This window comes from Neoarius graeffei, chromosome 23 (genome assembly GCF_027579695.1).
Source record: "Neoarius graeffei isolate fNeoGra1 chromosome 23, fNeoGra1.pri, whole genome shotgun sequence".
NCBI lineage: Eukaryota > Metazoa > Chordata > Actinopteri > Siluriformes > Ariidae > Neoarius > Neoarius graeffei.
Genome location: NC_083591.1, coordinates 5,928,675 through 5,946,678, shown reverse-complemented (window position 1 = coordinate 5,946,678; position 18,004 = coordinate 5,928,675). Strand labels below are relative to the sequence as shown.

Genomic DNA, 18,004 nt, shown 5'->3' with positions numbered 1-18,004 from the left:
ATCAAACTGCACTCACTGGACCTGACACTACTTAAAGCAAAAGGTTGTCACACCAAATATTGACTTTATTTACTGTTTATTATTGTTTAATGCCTATAAGAGTTTTTTTTTTTAATGTAGGAACATTCATCATTTTTGAAGGCATCTTTGCTCTCCAGCATTTTTAGCATGTACCTTAGACTTTTGCACAGTACTGTATTATTGACTTATTACTAATAATAATAACATTTTTAAGCTATATTCCCAGTTCCCCCAAAGCATTACAGAAAGAGAGAGTATGTGTGTCTGTTTAATGTCTATCTTTAAACAATAATCATGATGATGTGATGCTTTTGGAAAATTTATCCCAAATCAGATGAACATCAGAACACAAATTATTACCCTTCATTCATTCATTCATTCATTCATTCGACCTGATTACACAACGTCAAAAAAAAAACACAACACATTTTAATGTCTGCATTTAAGAGAATTAACATTCTTTCTAGAGAATAATTCAGGCTGTCAAATCCAGAAACAGTATATTTTATGACGCTTCATACTTTACAAAACTCGTTTTCAAAACAAAAATAGTAAAATAAACTATAGCCTGGCGACTCTCAGCATTACCTCCACAAACATAAAGGTTTATGTTACACCACTGTACAGGGCAAAGTCGACTTTTTAAAATATCGTACCAGGAATAAAATATAATCTTGTCTTATCTAGGTTGCAGTAATATAATTAATATTATTTAAAATGGAAATAAAATAAATGTGGGTTTTTGTAGCCTGTATGCTAACATAGAAGTTGATTTATATGCGCGCGTGCGCTTATTAGCTGATTCACCTGAGCACACTTGATCTAATAAAGTGACATTAAACCGAAATGTACGCGTTTATATATTTATTTCACAAGTATTCTATCAGGAAACAATGTTAGCTAAACGTCGTGGTTTTGAAATTGCCGCGAATTGGTTTTATTTTTATTTTATTCTGGAAAATTAGTCACTGATTGATTGTTTGTCAAAATGTCGCCTCAGGATTTTCCCCCCCGCGGGTCGCTTTGGACGCAACCAAATTAATAAACAGGGGATGAAATGGAAACTTCCAAAAAGTAAAAAAAAAAAAAAAATAGGGGGGGCGTGCTGGTTCACTACGGAAGCCTCGCTGCTACCAAAACGACGGAATGCACCGGTTAAACCGTTAATACGCCACACTGTGCTTATAAAAATAAAAAATAAAAAGGTGTGGGAAACAAACAGGGGAAATCCGTGTTTATTCATACTTCAGACTTCCCGACAGTATTTCCCCGAAAATTAGCTTCAATGCTAAGCCGTTTTTTTTTTCCCCTCAGAAACAAGCTACACATGAAGCTGCACACTTGGCTATAAAAGCTTGATATCCTTGTTAAGAAAACTTGCAAAGTCGGACATTTTATTGTTTAATTTTTAGGCTTTCCACCAGACAAGATCTGAGTCATAAAAACGTAAAATGTTTATTCAGATACAGGTTTTATATTGTACAACAGAAAACGATACACAGACCTGAAAGTGTAGGTCAAAAATAATTGTCAAGGAAGTTAGACAGTTCTGGAACACAACAGATATGACCTGAAATGTCCTCTGAGGGAAAAAAAAAAAAAAAAAGCTAAAGCATGAGAAATAAATCTAATCTGGTCAGTCAGTCAATCTCCAGTGATGTGAGAATAAAGTCAAAGGTCGTACTTAATACTTCATCAGAAATCCTGGAAGCTCCTCGAGGGTTTCTTTCTCTGATCTGTCTCACCAGCAGAACCTTCTGAGGAACTTTCTGAACATTAATGTTTTCTCAGGAACTCGAATTTCCATTCGTTTCAACAAGAACAGCCAAAGTTTTCGAGTTGATCCTTCATTTCCCCCCTTCTCCCAAAGCTTAATTCTGAACTAAAACATGAGAACTTAATAGCCCTTAATAACTTTGCTAACAATCAATTGTCTTTACGATGGACATGACTGGTTTAATGTTGCTTAAAAAAGAAACTCAAAATCAATTTCCATACACTGTTGCCCGAAGATTTGGAGTTCGTACTGTACATCAAGATTCCTGTCAGTCATTCTGGGTTTTTCATGCACAAAATATACTTCATGATCTTTATTTAAACAATGAAAGCTAAACAGAAACATAAGTCATACTTAACATACATAGATGATACAAAAGGAAAAGGTGGTTCGGGTAAAGAAACTGCCTTTCAAAAACCGCTCCCAACTGCAAAAAGTCGTAAAAAGTTGCATGTGCTAACTCAAAAGGGACAGAGTTAGCAGTCGTAGCTTTTCTTACAAAATCCGATAAAACCACCGTCGCTGATTAAAGTTCCTTTGCGTCCGAGTTTGCAGCTCTTCGTTTGACGGCTTTTCATGTCCATAAGTCTTTTTGTCACCCGACGGAGTTGGAGCCATTGATTGAGCCCTTGCTGGCTTTGTTGCTGAATGAGACTTGGCCGTTGGAGCCAGCTTTATTGGACACTCCGTTGACCGGTGAGAGATGAGAGAAACTTGAGTGTGAGGATTTCACTGGAGCGCTCTGACTTGGCAGAGAGGAGGACGTGGAAGGTGTAGGAGTGTGAAGGGCTGGGCTGCTGAGCTTTTCGCTTCCCGAGTCGCTCTCTGTTTCAGGTTTTCGACCTGCAGTCCCACAGCTCGGTGTGCTGCTCAGCTTCAGTTTCTTACAGCCAGGACGAACCCGGTACTTCAGAGGCAGCGGACCGTTCTGTAAAAACAACAAGCAGATTGCTCGGATTTTCAAAACTGTTTTTTATGACTTTTTTTTTTTTCATTTGAATTCCTACAAGGTCTGGCTAGAAAATAATGACCCAGATTCTTATCTTCTGTTTGCAGTGACAGATTTACAGTATTAGCCTGCAGGGACACACTGTACACAAAGCGTCTCTTTGGATTAAAGTAAAACATGAACCGAAATGATGTAAAGCTAAATCTAACTAAATATTAAAACCATCCTCTGTAGTTTGAAACCATTCTCATTTTGTGTTTAGGACTAGAAATGACAAGACTCCAAACGTGAATAGGACCACAGAATAGCAAAGGAGTAAAGTTTTTCTCTTACCCGCCTCCAGGTGTAGATATAAGCAATGTCCATTAATGTGTAATAATCCTTCAGAGGCTCGTCTTCATACATGACCTCAATCTGAAAGTGCAAAAAAAAAAAATCTCAAGCTTAAATTGTGTTTTAGTTCATACAAATACATGTCTTTTCATGTAATTTATGAGTCTAGTGTCATGATCACTGTTTTAAAGCAAGGTTTCAGGAATTAATTACAGTTGCGAGTAGTCAGAACAGCACAAAAATAAGTTTGCATTGCTTACAGAGACCTCACCTGTAACGTGCATGGAATATCCATTTTGCTTCGGAGAAATTTTCTGAGATGCATCACTGTCATTGCAGCCGGACATTGCAAATATCGCTTTACAGTCGTCTGAGGAAGTGAGATCATTATGCATTTAATCATTTGTTCATGGATGATTAATTTTATGAGTTGAATGCTTATATTGTTTGTTTATGTCAGTTATGAAGGACAAAATCCCGAATGGGAACAGTATATCAGAGAACAGTGTATCAGTATATGGTAAAATAAACTCTTCAATTATTTTTTGTAAGTTGGAAAGCAAATTTGAGAACTGCTTACCTCTTTTGAGGGTTCTTTGTCTTCCCCGTTACCACTTCCAAATCTGACAATAGTTAAGAAAAAGATCCATGATATTTGAATTTATTTTCTTTGACATTATTTTTTTTAAATACAGCATGACTAATTCAAAACCTGACATCCCAGAAACACTGTAAATATGTACCTGGTAGATCTGACACTGCTTTTGATAATGATAAGCCACGATGAGGTGGTTAAACTGGACCTACCTGTTGTGATCAAAAAACTCAATCGAGAGACTAATGATCTCATCGTCAGCAATTATTCTCTTGTCCTCGTCAGCCACCTCTCCCCGATCCTCATTCGATCCGTTAGCAGCTGGGGAAAAACAATCTGTTTAACTTTCCACTGACTCAAAAATGGATCTTAGTATTATTTTATAAGAAAAAAAGCCTATTTTTACCATCAACAGATGGATGCGCTGCATAAAAGTCTCTTCTTCGTTTCATTTCATCTGAAGCACAAATATTAGATCAGTACATCTGAATAACAGCACAAGAAACACAAGCTCTTTGGTGGAACAACTGAATAAATGAAATGATTCTTCGTATTGGTGCTGGTTCCCAACCCTGGTCCTGGAAAGTCCCAGGTCCTGCTCTAAAACACCCCTTTCAACTCAGTAAGGACTGATGAGTTGAATCAGGGACGTAGAGCGGTGAAAATACTAAAATATGCAAGACAGTGGGGTCTCCAGGGCCAGGGTTCAGAACCTGTGGCTAAATGCAGATAATAATACGCATGCTGAGAAATTAAAATGTGTGCTCGGCTATTACTCTTCCACTTTAGTGCAATTTTTTTTTTTTTTTTTTTTGCAAAATCTTTGCCAACTTACTTTTGAATAGCCCAGGCACCAGCTTGTACACAATGTCCTGAAGGGTTTTATCTGACCTGAAATTCACAAGTAATGTGCAAATGTTAGTTTATTTGAAATACTAAATCATTTTTCTGAGGTTTTTCCACATACAGCAGATTCTAGGTTGGATTCCGATCCACAGTGTTAAGTTATAAACACCACAAGATGGGATTTTGTGGTCCACAGTGGAGAACTTCCAACGACTAGCGACACTTTCAGAAATAAACTACACTTACGCTTGTTCCTGTAATGGTAGCATTAAGAGTACAACTTTTGTTGTTTGTCTGTTTATTTATGATTGGACAGGAAAGACCACGTAGCTCATGTACTACAAGCTATACACCATGTACCTGTTTCCAGATAAAACATACACAACGTAGAACAAGATGTAACCTCCCCAGCAGGGTTTTTCGACCGATGCTACTAATCCCTGACTTAGCATGAGGAAGCGCTTTTCATAGAGAAACCAGTCCACTTCTGTAAGTTATTCTGGATCATTCTAGATAAGGGCTTTGTGCGAGATGCACAGTAAAGAGGCTATAATGTTCCCATCCATTTCACAAGTACAGTTTGGTGCCTTTATTTGTGAAAGCGTATGCATGGAAAAATGTTTCGAACCTATGACAAGTAAGCATTTCAAATTCCCAAGTAAATAAATAAATAAAATTTCCTGATATATTATATATAGGTCAAGGCAACAGCATCTACTTGCAGTTGGCACACCTCTGAGCATGCGCAATACACACAATTATACAGCTTAATTTCCCAGTTTTAATACAGTATAGCTAAAGTCAAATATAAACAATGTATATGAAAATGGTATTGTGTTATAAATAAAATGGGGTACCTGATATTGAGCAGGGGTTTGGTTTTGTGAACTTGCACATCACATATGGGACAGTATTTACTGGTCTCTAAATACCGCACGATGCACATTTTACAGACTGTGGAGAAAAACGACCAGAACAATTATCAACACACACACACACACACACACACACACGGCCTGGTAATGTGTAGCCTACTCACACGAATGAAGACACTCTACGATGGTGGTGGCGTCGATAAAGTAGCCGCCGCATAACACACACATCAGATGCGGGTTTAGCTCCGTGATCTTTATCCGCGTGGTTCGGTGCATCGTCATGAGGCTCGCACACCTGCCGGATAAACACACGTGGTGCGTGAACCTAAGTGGTGGGTGTGTTTAATAAATAGCCATGTAATTGTTTAGAGTCTTGCAAAGTTGTGTTTTATGTTTGTTTGTTTTTTTAATCCAAAAGAGCACTTAATAAAATGCCACGTGTATCCTGACTTGACTTTTATAGACTTCTCCAAGCATCCTAAAATGTATTATTTCAGCCACAAACATGCTTCTGGACTAACTATGCATTGTTCTTAAGCACTATTTTCCAAGTCATAATTCCAGCTCCGACAAAACAGTCATTTTTATGGCTTTCACTTTGGCCACTCCAGAAAAGCTGTCCTGAACCCTGGACTTGGACCCACGCCCAGGAAGGTTAACCAGGATAGAATAAACCCAAATAATAAAATACGTCTATCTTACCAAACCATGATGATCAAAATATAACCCAAACTCATCAGATAAAACCAAATGTTCCTTCTTTTGTAAAATGGTTTGGTCTGCTGTTGTATTTTTGCAGTATAAGATCTTCCATATTCATTGACATATCTCCAACTCTCTGACTCCTATATGCACAAGCTTTTAGATCGCTCTCATTTATTCAAGTTTACTAAAATGGTGCATGACTCACAAGCAAAACAAGAAAGAAAAGATGACGTGACAAGGAACCGAGCAAGATGCACATCACCCCGAGCTGCATGATGAGGTTTTTATCGAATCCAGAAATATTTACTGTATTGCATAATGCATAAATTTGACTAGTTAATCAATCAGGGGGGAAAAAATTTTATATATATATATATATATATATATATATATATATATATATATATATATATATATATACACCGATCTGAGATGCATGCTTCATGCAGGTAAGTCCATATACTGTCATTTTTGTTTTCCTGAATCTGAAACGCAACAAACTTTTGCACTTTTTTTCCTATAGTTGCATCACTGAAATCGCAGTCATCAGTAATCTGTCCACAGATCAGTTCCTGAGCCGAAAAAGAAAGGATGCTATTAGGTTTTGCGTATTTTTATTTATTTGCATTAAAAATGAACACTTTGCCCAGAGTCAATAGGTACTATACTGCTATTTCAGATGCCGTGTTGACGCAGTTTTATACAGCATGTTTATGGATGTGGTTTCCCTTTGTAGGCCTCCTTTTGTGATCTACGAATAATAACTCGGTTATTTTGGAATAATTTGGTTTATATAACACCTTCTGTGGTTGAACTGAAAAAGCAACTCATGAGGTCACACGACAGTAAACAAACAGGCAGGTTTGCTCCTGAGGTTTCAGTAGCTTATTAAATATGAATTTATTATCCAGTGTTAAATTTACAAACTTGATTTTTTCTTTCTCTTTTTCAATGAACGTGAATAACATTACAGACTAACAGGCTTGTGTGTGGAGCTGTGATCTGGTTTCATTAAGGCACTGAGTCAGCAGTTGCCTATAAATAGCCTCAATCCACGGGATGACCTGGGAATAAAGTTATAACGTAGTTAGAAGCCTACAATGTTTATGTGCATCCTTCTGCAAAACAAAGTAAGCCGTGAGTAAGAATGGACTTGAGATGTTGGAAATAATTTTTTTTAATGACAGCTATATATCTTGTTACAATTTCTGCATCACTTCTAAAGGAGATGAAGAACCAGAATCATGAATCATGGTAATGGTTTTCGACCTGTCTCCTCCTGTCTCCTCTTGTCTCATCAGGACTGCGTTTTACTTCCTGGATCTTCACACGTCACATGTTTATGAAGGTCAAGTACACTTTGTTTCTATATGCACGTTTCTAGTTCTCGAATGGACCTTAGTTTAAATTTTTTTTTTTTTATTTGCACACCCTCTGGACAAGTTTTGCATACTGTTTGTTTATATTTGCTATTTTAATCTACTGATATTACAGCAAGAATAAATGTGTTAAGAAATTTTGGTGAGAATCTGAAACACTGCTTATCAGCACCATACAGTCCTTTTTTTCTGTCCCTGAAATGTTGATTAGTTTCAGTGTTATAAAGCTTTGTAGGAGGGGAATACGATTCTCGAATCTGATTGGTCAGAAGGTGCTGATTAATGTTCGACAGGTTAAGAGGAGCTGTGACAGTAGTTCCGGCTGCAAATCACAGCTTTCTATAGAGTCGGATATTAATGCGCATTTGGACCTAATAATATTATAAAAAGAGAGAGAGAGAAAAAAAGTTTTTCAGCAATAAAAATGAATAATTATTTATATGTTTAATCCTTTGCAATGAGATGAGATTGTAGAACATGCGAGTCTTCAGAACAGGAGGTTATGCGTTCGAGTTTCTCGACATGTCAAGCTGGGGTTATTATTTGGCTTATTAACTTCATTAGAAACAAAAAGAGAGAAGGAACGACCGTTTATAGCCTGGCTGCTCTCATGCTGTAAAGCGATAGCAGGGACGCACGGAATATTAAATCTAACTATAATTGGATTTAAAAAAAAAAAAAAAACATCTCGTGTTAGTAAAAGAAAAAAAAAGGATCTGTTGGTAAATGAATGTGTAGTATGCTTGAGATGAATGAAACATTTCACGTCTGGCCGAAGCACGCGGCTCACTCTGTTGTTGATTGTTTTCCTAGAACAGCACGACCCGTCGTGGTTTACTTATTCCGTACATCTTCTCTGCAAACAGTGTTGGCTTGTTAGCGTTGGAGGACGGCTCGGGCTGTACCGGAGGACGTGCAAAGACGGTTTTAGGGATCAGTTATGCGTGTCGACGGGCTACCCACGCGTGACTTGCGGGAAGAGCAAACGAATGGAATTTGCGGGAATTAAGTTTGAGGTTTGGGGCTGCGACCTATAATAATAATAATAATAATAATAATAATAATAATAATAATAATAATAATAAGTAGTATGGTATGAGAGTGAGAGAGAGAGAGAGAGAGAGAGAGAGAGAGAGAAGTGATTTCTACGTGGATGACTTAGACTACCAAGACCTCGCTGTTGCCATGGCGACCGTTTAGCCTATATAGCTGGCACCTTGCCAGTCGGTGCGGATCCACCGGTCGGTCCATCAGTTTATGACACATGACCGTGAATAAGGTGCAGTGAACTACCCCATGCTTCTCTGCTCCCCTCTGATGCAGCATATGTTTCAGACTGAAAGGCGCTGGCTGCCATTTTGCCACACGGTCTCGGCACGAGCGCCATTGTTTAGCGTCTATAATTTCGATAGAAACGCGCGTGGGTCTTTTTTCGCTCGTGCTCTGCGTCTTTCCTGACACGTGACCCCACTAGAATAGTTGGAGAACGGATTTAAAACGGTAGCGCGCGCGTAAATAAGCACCCCGCCTTCCTGCCTTCCTGCCTTCCTTGTCGTGTTTCCTCCGAGTCGGAAGGAGGAAGCCCGGGAGCTTTGCACCGTGAGTTTGCACGCCGTCTTTTCCACAGACACACCGGGGTCTGCACGGTGCACAAATAACACCACATCCCGGATCCGTACCTTATTCATCATCTCTTATATAAAAATAAACAAATCCATCACCATCATCATCATCATAATAGATAACAGATCACGTGCGTGCCGTTAATTTAGTCTGAACCTCGATCAGGACCGGTTTGATTCTTCAGCAGGAAAAACAAAGGAAAAAATATTCATATCATGAGAACATTCCACAGCTGCATCCTATTTTAAACAATATAATATAATATAATATAATATAATATAATATAATATAATATAATATAATATAATATAATATATCACCTCTCTCGTATTATCTTTATTAACAAAAATCATAATGTCAAACTTTCTTCTCCCCACCGCACTGCATCATCACAGACTTAACTTTCTCTGACCTCATGGCCTTGTCCATCATCATCATCATCATCATCATCAGATACTAATTGCTTGTCATTTATTCCTTCAGCTTTTGCCATGATTTTATAATCAAAACAACTTTCTTTATAATAATAATAATAATAATAATAATAATAATAATAATAATAATAATAATGTTGGAATGGAAGCAAGAAAGATGATGCAGATTTGTGGCTGCACAGGACTCATGTCACAAAGTTACAGGGATGAGGATTATTACAGATTACAATCCGGCTGCAGATACATCTCTTGTCTTTCCTTGTAGAGACACCTGATATGTTATGCAGCCTTTAGAGTGATGTATCAGGTACAGATCTAATAATTAAACTGGAAAACTCATGACAAGGTTTTACAGCTCTGTACAGGAGTGTCCTTTAATATATATATATATATATATATATATATATATATATATATATATATATATATATATATATAACGACTATTATTTATTTCCAGACTGAAACTTCTTGAATAAACATTTTTGTTTCCTTTGTGTGTAGTTCCAAACAAGCACTTGTTTTCTTCTCAGCCATTTTACTGATAAATAATGAATATCTGAGTCAGTCAGACTTATCTCAGTTTGCTGTTCAAGGCAAAATCTCAGGCATGCAGACAGAACTGGCATTTGCGACTGATTCGTGACACTGTTTATAAAATACATTTATGACTGTATTTCAGTTAGAAGAAGTCGCAGGCCGCGGAGTTCTTTATAAGACCAGTGAGGAGGACGAAGAGGAGGAAGCAGAAGGAAAAGAGGACGCAGGAGCACCGTGTGAAGTTAAGTTAATAAAATCGGATTGCGACAGCAGAACGTCGTGATGCTGATTTTCTGAACATCTATACTGTCTAGACAGCACGTGCGTATAAGTTGAAGCACGCCTGGTTTAATGTTTTGCCCAGAACAAATGATAGAAAGTGTTGCGGCTGCGGGACTCATGGCGCTTGCGGTTCATTATTTTTTTTTTCTTCTTCTTCTTCTTCAAAGATCCGACTTACAAAGTGCACAAAGCGAGTGAACGACAAACAAGTGAATCACGCGCATTTTACACAAACACACAATTACCTTCCGAGCAAAACAATCACCTGTATAACGGATATAAATGTGTGGGGTTTTTTTCATGCAGACTGAGATCTACGAACAGGACGCAACATTGTGACGGTGAGCAACAGAGCTCAGCTTATACACAGCTTATAACGCCGTATAGCTTCGAGAAGTCCGTGTTCACGCACAACCGACCGCACAAAACCTACCTGCTCGTCTTCACGAGAGTCACTCACCGGCCTCTTTTTATCCGTTTTGCTTTTTTAAAGCACAAGACAAAACTTGAGAGTGGTGGATCAGCAAAAAGCCAGCGTTAAGCACCAAGCGGCCATCTTGGAGTGAAGTGCACACACACACACACACACACACACACACACTGACTGCCTGTCAGTTGCAGCGGTTCTATCGTAGCACAGCCGCCGCGCTCATCGCAGCCCTTGGCGAAAGAACGCCTTTTCTCACGCGCACAAAAAAATACACCGCACGGTCATTGATCCAATCCCCAAGCTGGGAGGAATCCACAGATCTCCAACAACAACAACAACAAAGGTGGATGGTAAAATCCCAGTATAAAATCGCGATTCTGTTCTCGTTCAGGAAGGTGCTGCTTCGGAAACTGACACCACCGTCCCCAAAATGGCTTTAGTTCGACCGCCCTGCACGCGGTCACGTGGTTTCATTCCTTACGGGCGGTCTGGGAATTAGAAAGGGGTGGGGTGGGGGGTATTATCAATAGAAGACCCCCACTTACCCACCCAGTGGTATACACTCTTTGTGTGAGCCTGCTGTCTATAGATATAATATAGCCCATATGAGTCGCATGCAAAAAAAAAAAAAAGCATAAAGTGCTGAAGTATAAGAAATACCAGCTTTATGCTTTTTTAAAAATTATTAAATAAATAAATAAACGCACCATTTTCGATCACTATACTGACACGATATGCACTCCAAAATAAATAAAATAAAATAAAATTAAATAAAATCTCCTCCTAACCTGTTCCTTGTCCACTGCATCATCTTTAGTACCTTTGTGCATCTCGAATGCAATCTGTCTCTAGAATGATTGAATAAAAGCCTAGCTTTACCTTAGATGAGGCTACTTTAAAAAACACACTTCATGCACATTTCTAGGTTTAAGACAGGATAAGATAGGACAGGACAGGATAGCATAAACACCAGGGCCACTGTATTCAAGTTCAGAGGAATCTGTGTCCTTCAGGTCACCAATCCAGCGACATGAAAGTCTTTTTTCTTTAACCTGAGACTGAAGGAAAACTGGATCAGTGTCACTCTTTCTACAACGGCTTCATTCTCGCTGATTATCTATTTATGTATTTAACAATATTCTGTGTCTGTGTTTCTGTAAGTATGCACGAAGAGATAGATAGATAGATAGATAGATAGATAGATAGATAGATAGATAGATAGATAGATAGATAGATAGATAGATAGATAGATAGATAGATAGATAGATAGATAGATAGATAGATAGATGGATAGATACTTTATTCATCCCGAAGGAAATTAAGGCTTACATGACACACAGATACAAATGCAAAAGAAAAAAAAGACCACTCATAGAAGACAATTGTGAGATGATCACAGACAGTATAGAAGAAGTGGTTCAGGAGAATAGAATCTGTTGCATACATTCAAAGCAAGCAAACAAACAAACAAACATGACTGCTGAAAGGTTTTTCCAGAACCTCGTCTTAGAGATTTTTGGTACCTTTCAGAATCAGAACCCTGATTTTAGTGAGAACCTCTAAAAGGATCCATCATTTTTGAATGAAGTCACAGCTGATGAACAATGTGTTCTTATAGGCACCAAATACAAACTAATGTTAAAGAACTTTCTGAACATATTCTCTCTCTCTCTTCTTTTCTTTCTTTTTCTTTTCTTTTTTTGCCAATCTGGGTCATTAGCATAAATCACCAGTTTCTCCACAAACATGCTTTGCATTTTTTTTTTGCGTATTAAATTTCAGAAACACAACAGTAGTCTTGGATATCTTTTCTGAAAAGTGCAAGACAAGAACAGTTTAAAACGGAGACTAAAGTCTGATTTTGACCCTGCAAATATTATTTACAATGTTATTTAATCTTTGTCTTGTTTGTTGTGAACATTCCCAGACAGGAAGGGTTGCTTTGTGATAAAAGGTGTGAACTTTATCACTTAGTGATGTCGTGTGTCGGGAAATTCATTTTTTCCTAAGAAACCTGTTAGGAGATGGATTTTTTGGGGAAAACTGTCAGGACCGACATGTCTTTCCCCGCAGTATGTGTCACTCGGCTTCGTCCTCAATTGCACAGAAAGGGTGTGAGAATAGTACACGAGTACAATATGTCACCATGACTGGAAGTGAAAGTCGGAAGAGGCGTAGCATTCAGAGAGACTCAGATACTGGGTGCGTTGGTTTGGATGAAGCTACAATCCGACAAGGCGTTCACAGAAAATAATAAACAAACAAACAAACAAACAAACAAACAAACAAATAAATAAATAAAGCTAATAGTAATCAATAAATGAAATTAAAATACTTAAATACTCCCTTTGTGGCACGCACGAGCTTTATAACACCGCAACTGAACGGACAGAGTCCAACTGAATGACAGAATAAAGCTGAACCTTAACTACGTCATTAATTACAGACGTCATATTCGGCCTACGTTACAAAATAACGGTTTGCAGAATTGTGTCTGTGCTTTCTGATGCAAAATATTACAGTCCTGTCGAGCTTCTTTAACTCTCATTCAGTTACTCACTGTCCGCCTGGGGAAAATGCAACATCTCTGTTTCACACCAAGAAATAGAAATCAACAACACACACACACACACACACACACACACACACACACACACACACACACACACACACACACACACTTTATTTTTAAATATGAAGCGCGCGATCACCTGTGCAACGCAACACCTGACACTGAATGAACGAGAGAGAGAGAGAGAGAGAGAGAGAGATGTATAAACGTGACTTCTGAGACTTGATATGAACTTGAAATGATAGATAGATAGATAGATAGATAGATAGATAGATAGATAGATAGATAGATAGATAGATAGATAGATAGATAGATAGATAGATAGAAATGTTAGCTTAAAATTCTACTGAAAGGGAGAGAGAAAGAGATGTTGCAAGCTTAAGTTTAATAAATGAGAGAGAGAGAGAGAGAGAGAGAGAGAGAGAGAGGTTATAGGTTGCATAAGCGAGACTTCTGAGACTTGACATTAACTTGAAATGATAGATAGATAGATAGATAGATAGATAGATAGATAGATAGATAGATAGATAGATAGATAGATAGATAGAAATGTTAGCTTAAAATTCTACTGAAAGGGAGAGAGAAAGAGATGTTGCAAGCTTAAGTTTAAATGAGAGAGAGAGAGAGAGAGAGAGGTTGTATAAGCGTGACTTGAGACTTGACGTGAACTTGAAATTAGATAGATAGATAGATAGATAGATAGATAGATAGATAGATAGATAGATAGATAGATAGATAGAAGAAATGTTAGCTTAATATACTGAAAGATAAAAAGAGAGAAATGTTGCAAGCTTAAGTCTAAATGAGAGAGAGAGAGAGAGAGAGAGAGAGAGGTTGTATAAGCGTGACTTGAGACTTGACGTGAACTTGAAATTAGATAGATAGATAGATAGATAGATAGATAGATAGATAGATAGATAGATAGATAGATAGATAGATAGATAGATAGATAGATAGAAATGTTAGCTTAATATACTGAAAGATAAAAAGAGAGAAATGTTGCAAGCTTAAGTTTAAATGAGAGAGAGAGAGAGAGAGAGAGAGAGAGAGAGAGAGGTTGTATAAGCGTGACTTGAGACTTGACGTGAACTTGAAATTAGATAGATAGATAGATAGATAGATAGATAGATAGATAGATAGATAGATAGATAGATAGATAGATAGATAGATAGATAGATAGATAGATAGATAGATAGATAATTTAGAAGAAATGTTAGCTTAATATACTGAAAGATAAAAAGAGAGAAATGTTGCAAGCTTAAGTTTAAATGAGAGAGAGAGAGAGAGAGAGAGAGAGAGAGAGAGAGAGAGAGAGAGAGAGGTTGTATAAGCGTGACTTGAGACTTGACGTGAACTTGAAATTAGATAGATAGATAGATAGATAGATAGATAGATAGATAGATAGATAGATAGATAGATAGATAGATAGATAGATAATTTAGAAGAAATGTTAGCTTAATATACTGAAAGATAAAAAGAGAGAAATGTTGCAAGCTTAAGTTTAAATGAGAGAGAGAGAGAGAGAGAGAGAGAGAGAGAGAGGTTGTATAAGCTTGACTTGAGACTTGACGTGAACTTGAAATTAGATAGATAGATAGATAGATAGATAGATAGATAGATAGATAGATAGATAGATAGATAGATAGATAGATAGAAATGTTAGCTTAATATACTGAAAGATAAAAAGAGAGAAATGTTGCAAGCTTAAGTTTAAATGAGAGAGAGAGAGAGAGAGAGAGAGGTTGTATAAGCGTGACTTGAGACTTGACGTGAACTTGAAATTAGATAGATAGATAGATAGATAGATAGATAGATAGATAGATAGATAGATAGATAGATAGATAGATAGATAGATAGATAATTTAGAAGAAATGTTAGCTTAATATACTGAAAGATAAAAAGAGAGAAATGTTGCAAGCTTAAGTTTAAATGAGAGAGAGAGAGAGAGAGAGAGAGAGAGAGAGAGAATTCGAACTCAAGTCGTTCAGAAAAAATATTTATTTGATAATAACATAATCATTTTTCTTGTAAAGTTAGCTATAATCTCCCCAATCTCTCTGTGCTAATCTCCCTGAAAAATACAAGTCCCACTCAGTCTTTTCAATAACTAGAAACGGCCCTGTCTGTTATTTTATATTATGAAAAAAAAATCTATATGAAGATTCGGGAAAGCAGTTTTTGTCCTACAGCAAAGTCCCTAGTATTCAATGAACTTCCACAGTGTTTGAAACCAAACAGAAACTCCATAAATGGATGCTCATAAATGGAGTTGCAGATTTTTTTGTACCCCAAAGAGAAAGTGAACAGATTGTTGGTGTTTTTTTCCCTGTCTCTCTCACATGCAAATGAGACAAACCGCAGGCTTATTCATTTCCTGGTATTAAAAACAACCATCCCTGATTATCTGATGATTGTTTGAGTGTTGAAGAGAAGAGCTGTGCTGAGGACAGACAGTCCCCCCTCAGGACAGAGACTCACTCCAGCGTGGACACCACGGCAGCAGCTCCCGAACCACAGTGACGTCACACGTGTTGCCAGACTTTCTATTCGACCTGCTTTTGATCTTCTCACAACTCCTGTGAACATAAACAGTACATAAATAATGATGGAATGAAATACAGCAACCCGAAATTACATTTCTTATTCATGCGGATAACATTGTCTACTCTCCTGATTGACTTAATTAAGTTAAGTTACAACAATTTTGAATTAAATCATAATTGATTTTTGAAATCATTTTATTTTCCCTTATTTTGTAAGTTTGCCACGAAATTGAATAAATATTTTTGGAGGGGTTTTTTTCTTTTATGAATGTGGGAAAATGCCTCAGTGATTATTGTAAGATTTTAAACCAACCTGGCAACACGCCAGACCCTTAATCGTGAGAAGTGCGAACAAAGAAAGAAAGCGCACTTGCGGAAATTCCTGAACGACGTCGTTGATGAGTTTTCGGTATTTCCCGAACCTTGATGTGTCCTGACACTAGCTGTAAATAATCTAATGAGTGCTGAGATTTCCCTTTAAACATCACCTTGTGCGTTTCATTTCTCAGTTCTCTGACATCATACCATCCAGAAACCTGAAGACTTTTCCTGTTCAGACTCACAAATCTAAAATTGAGATTATATTATAATATTATAATAGTGTTTGTTTGTTCGTGTCAACAATAAGGACAAACCCCCTGCATTCGTGTCTACATTATTCTATTAGGCCTAAACAGGCTTCAGCCTACTCTATTAAAAATTCACTTGCTGCAAAATTTTTGCTGGCGCTTTGATGAGGTCGGCATTATACTGAAGCCAAAAGGATTTGTCTTACTTTGTGCATCTAAATATAATCCAAATTCACACAAGCAATCACACAGGTTCGAGTTTCTGCATGAGATCGAGATGATCCCAGGGGGTAAAAAAAATAAAAAATAAATAAAAAAGCCTGATTTCCATATTGCAACTTTGTATAATGTTTCCAATGATAATATCGCGGTAATGATTAACAAGCGATATATTAATCTAGACATGTTGTGGAAACAACACTCAAGTGCAATCATATAGCTGAATAAAAAATGACCAATCCAGTCCAATTCAAGTACAAATGGAGAATTGCACATTTTTTTTTACACCATTATATTGATTTGCACCTGTGTGTTTTTTAGGCTCTGTGTTTATCTTTAACCAGAGATTTTACTGATCTATTGATTGATTGATTGATTGATTGATTGATTGATTTGTGCCTGAAGTGAGAGATGGGGGTCACGATTGTGTAGCTGAATTTGCAGATCTCAGAGTCGCACATGGCTTGACCATTACTCACACTCCTAAGACAATACCAAAACAATAAACACATTTATTTGTCATGTAATTTTTTTTGCGTCTTTTTTTTTAATTTATCAATTCTACTAATGTCCCTGTTGTTACTGTTGTGTCCCAGGACATCCTTACCTTCAGGTAGACATTTAACAGAAGATCTGGGAGTAGTTTTCTCTTCAATGAAAATGAATGAATGAATGAACAGGCGGAGTTTAATATCCATCACTGTTGCGTCAGAATTTAAAATGGACATACTGCATTAGCAAATACAAATATATATATATATATATATATATATATATATATATATATATATATATATATATATATGTTTTATAATTTGATTATTCTAAACTACTTTTATATACAGCCATTATTATTATTATTATTAGGCAAAATATTTTGCATTCGTTAAACATTATACATTTATTTTAAATGCACAAAGTTTCTCCGTCGTGATTAAAAGTCTTCATAATAAAACTATATGATATAACAGAGTGTTCAAGTCGATGCACGTCGTATTATCTCAAATCTAAAATTTATTTCACGAATTAATTCCAGAATATAAGGTCTACTGGTTTCCCTGAGTCTTTTTTTTTCTTCTTTCTTCAAGTCAGTGTTCTCAACAAACCTGTGAGAGAACAAAAAGTTTCCTAAATATCGGGATATGTTTGATATTCATGCATGAGTCATTATCGTTCGGTAATATCGGTAAGATATGTTTGCAGGGGAGAAAAACAAAAGGTTAAAGAATGAATAAAAACAAGCTTAATGTGGTGCTTTAGCTCATTTGGTTTAGGCTAATATAATGTGCTCATGATGAATATAATGTATTCAA

At 36.9% G+C, this 18,004-nt stretch overlaps 1 protein-coding gene across 3 annotated transcripts; it reads right to left on the bottom strand.

Annotated features, from left to right (window-relative positions):
- Positions 1–1,462: 1,462 nt before the first annotated feature.
- bmi1b (bmi1 polycomb ring finger oncogene 1b) lies at positions 1,463–11,223 on the bottom strand. 3 transcript variants are annotated; one of them, XM_060905657.1, is made up of 10 exons: positions 10,792–11,223; positions 5,561–5,691; positions 5,379–5,475; positions 4,511–4,566; positions 4,082–4,132; positions 3,888–3,996; positions 3,661–3,703; positions 3,352–3,450; positions 3,081–3,161; positions 1,463–2,726 (listed from the first exon to the last, which is right to left on the bottom strand). In XM_060905657.1, the coding sequence occupies exons 2-10, from the start codon at positions 5,676–5,678 to the stop codon at positions 2,394–2,396; spliced, it is 987 nt and encodes a 328-aa protein (XP_060761640.1). In that variant the 5' UTR covers positions 5,679–5,691; positions 10,792–11,223; the 3' UTR covers positions 1,463–2,393. The 3 variants fall into 3 exon arrangements, with proteins under 3 accessions (XP_060761640.1, XP_060761642.1, XP_060761641.1); XM_060905659.1 differs by having other exon boundaries at positions 10,819–11,223; XM_060905658.1 differs by lacking the exon at positions 10,792–11,223 and having other exon boundaries at positions 5,561–9,862.
- Between the last annotated feature and the right edge of the window lie 6,781 nt (positions 11,224–18,004).

Excerpts from the sequence above, each read along its gene's own strand:
- bmi1b (XM_060905657.1), bottom strand. The coding sequence starts at position 5,678 with ATGACGATGCACCGAACCACGCGGATAAAGATCACGGAGCTAAACCCG. Across the intron at positions 4,133-4,510 it reads GGTGCCTGGGCTATTCAAAA|ATGAAATGAAACGAAGAAGA; the intron begins GTAAGTTGGCAA and ends TTTGTGCTTCAG. Across the intron at positions 3,451-3,660 it reads ACAAAGAACCCTCAAAAGAG|ACGACTGTAAAGCGATATTT; the intron begins GTAAGCAGTTCT and ends TCACTTCCTCAG.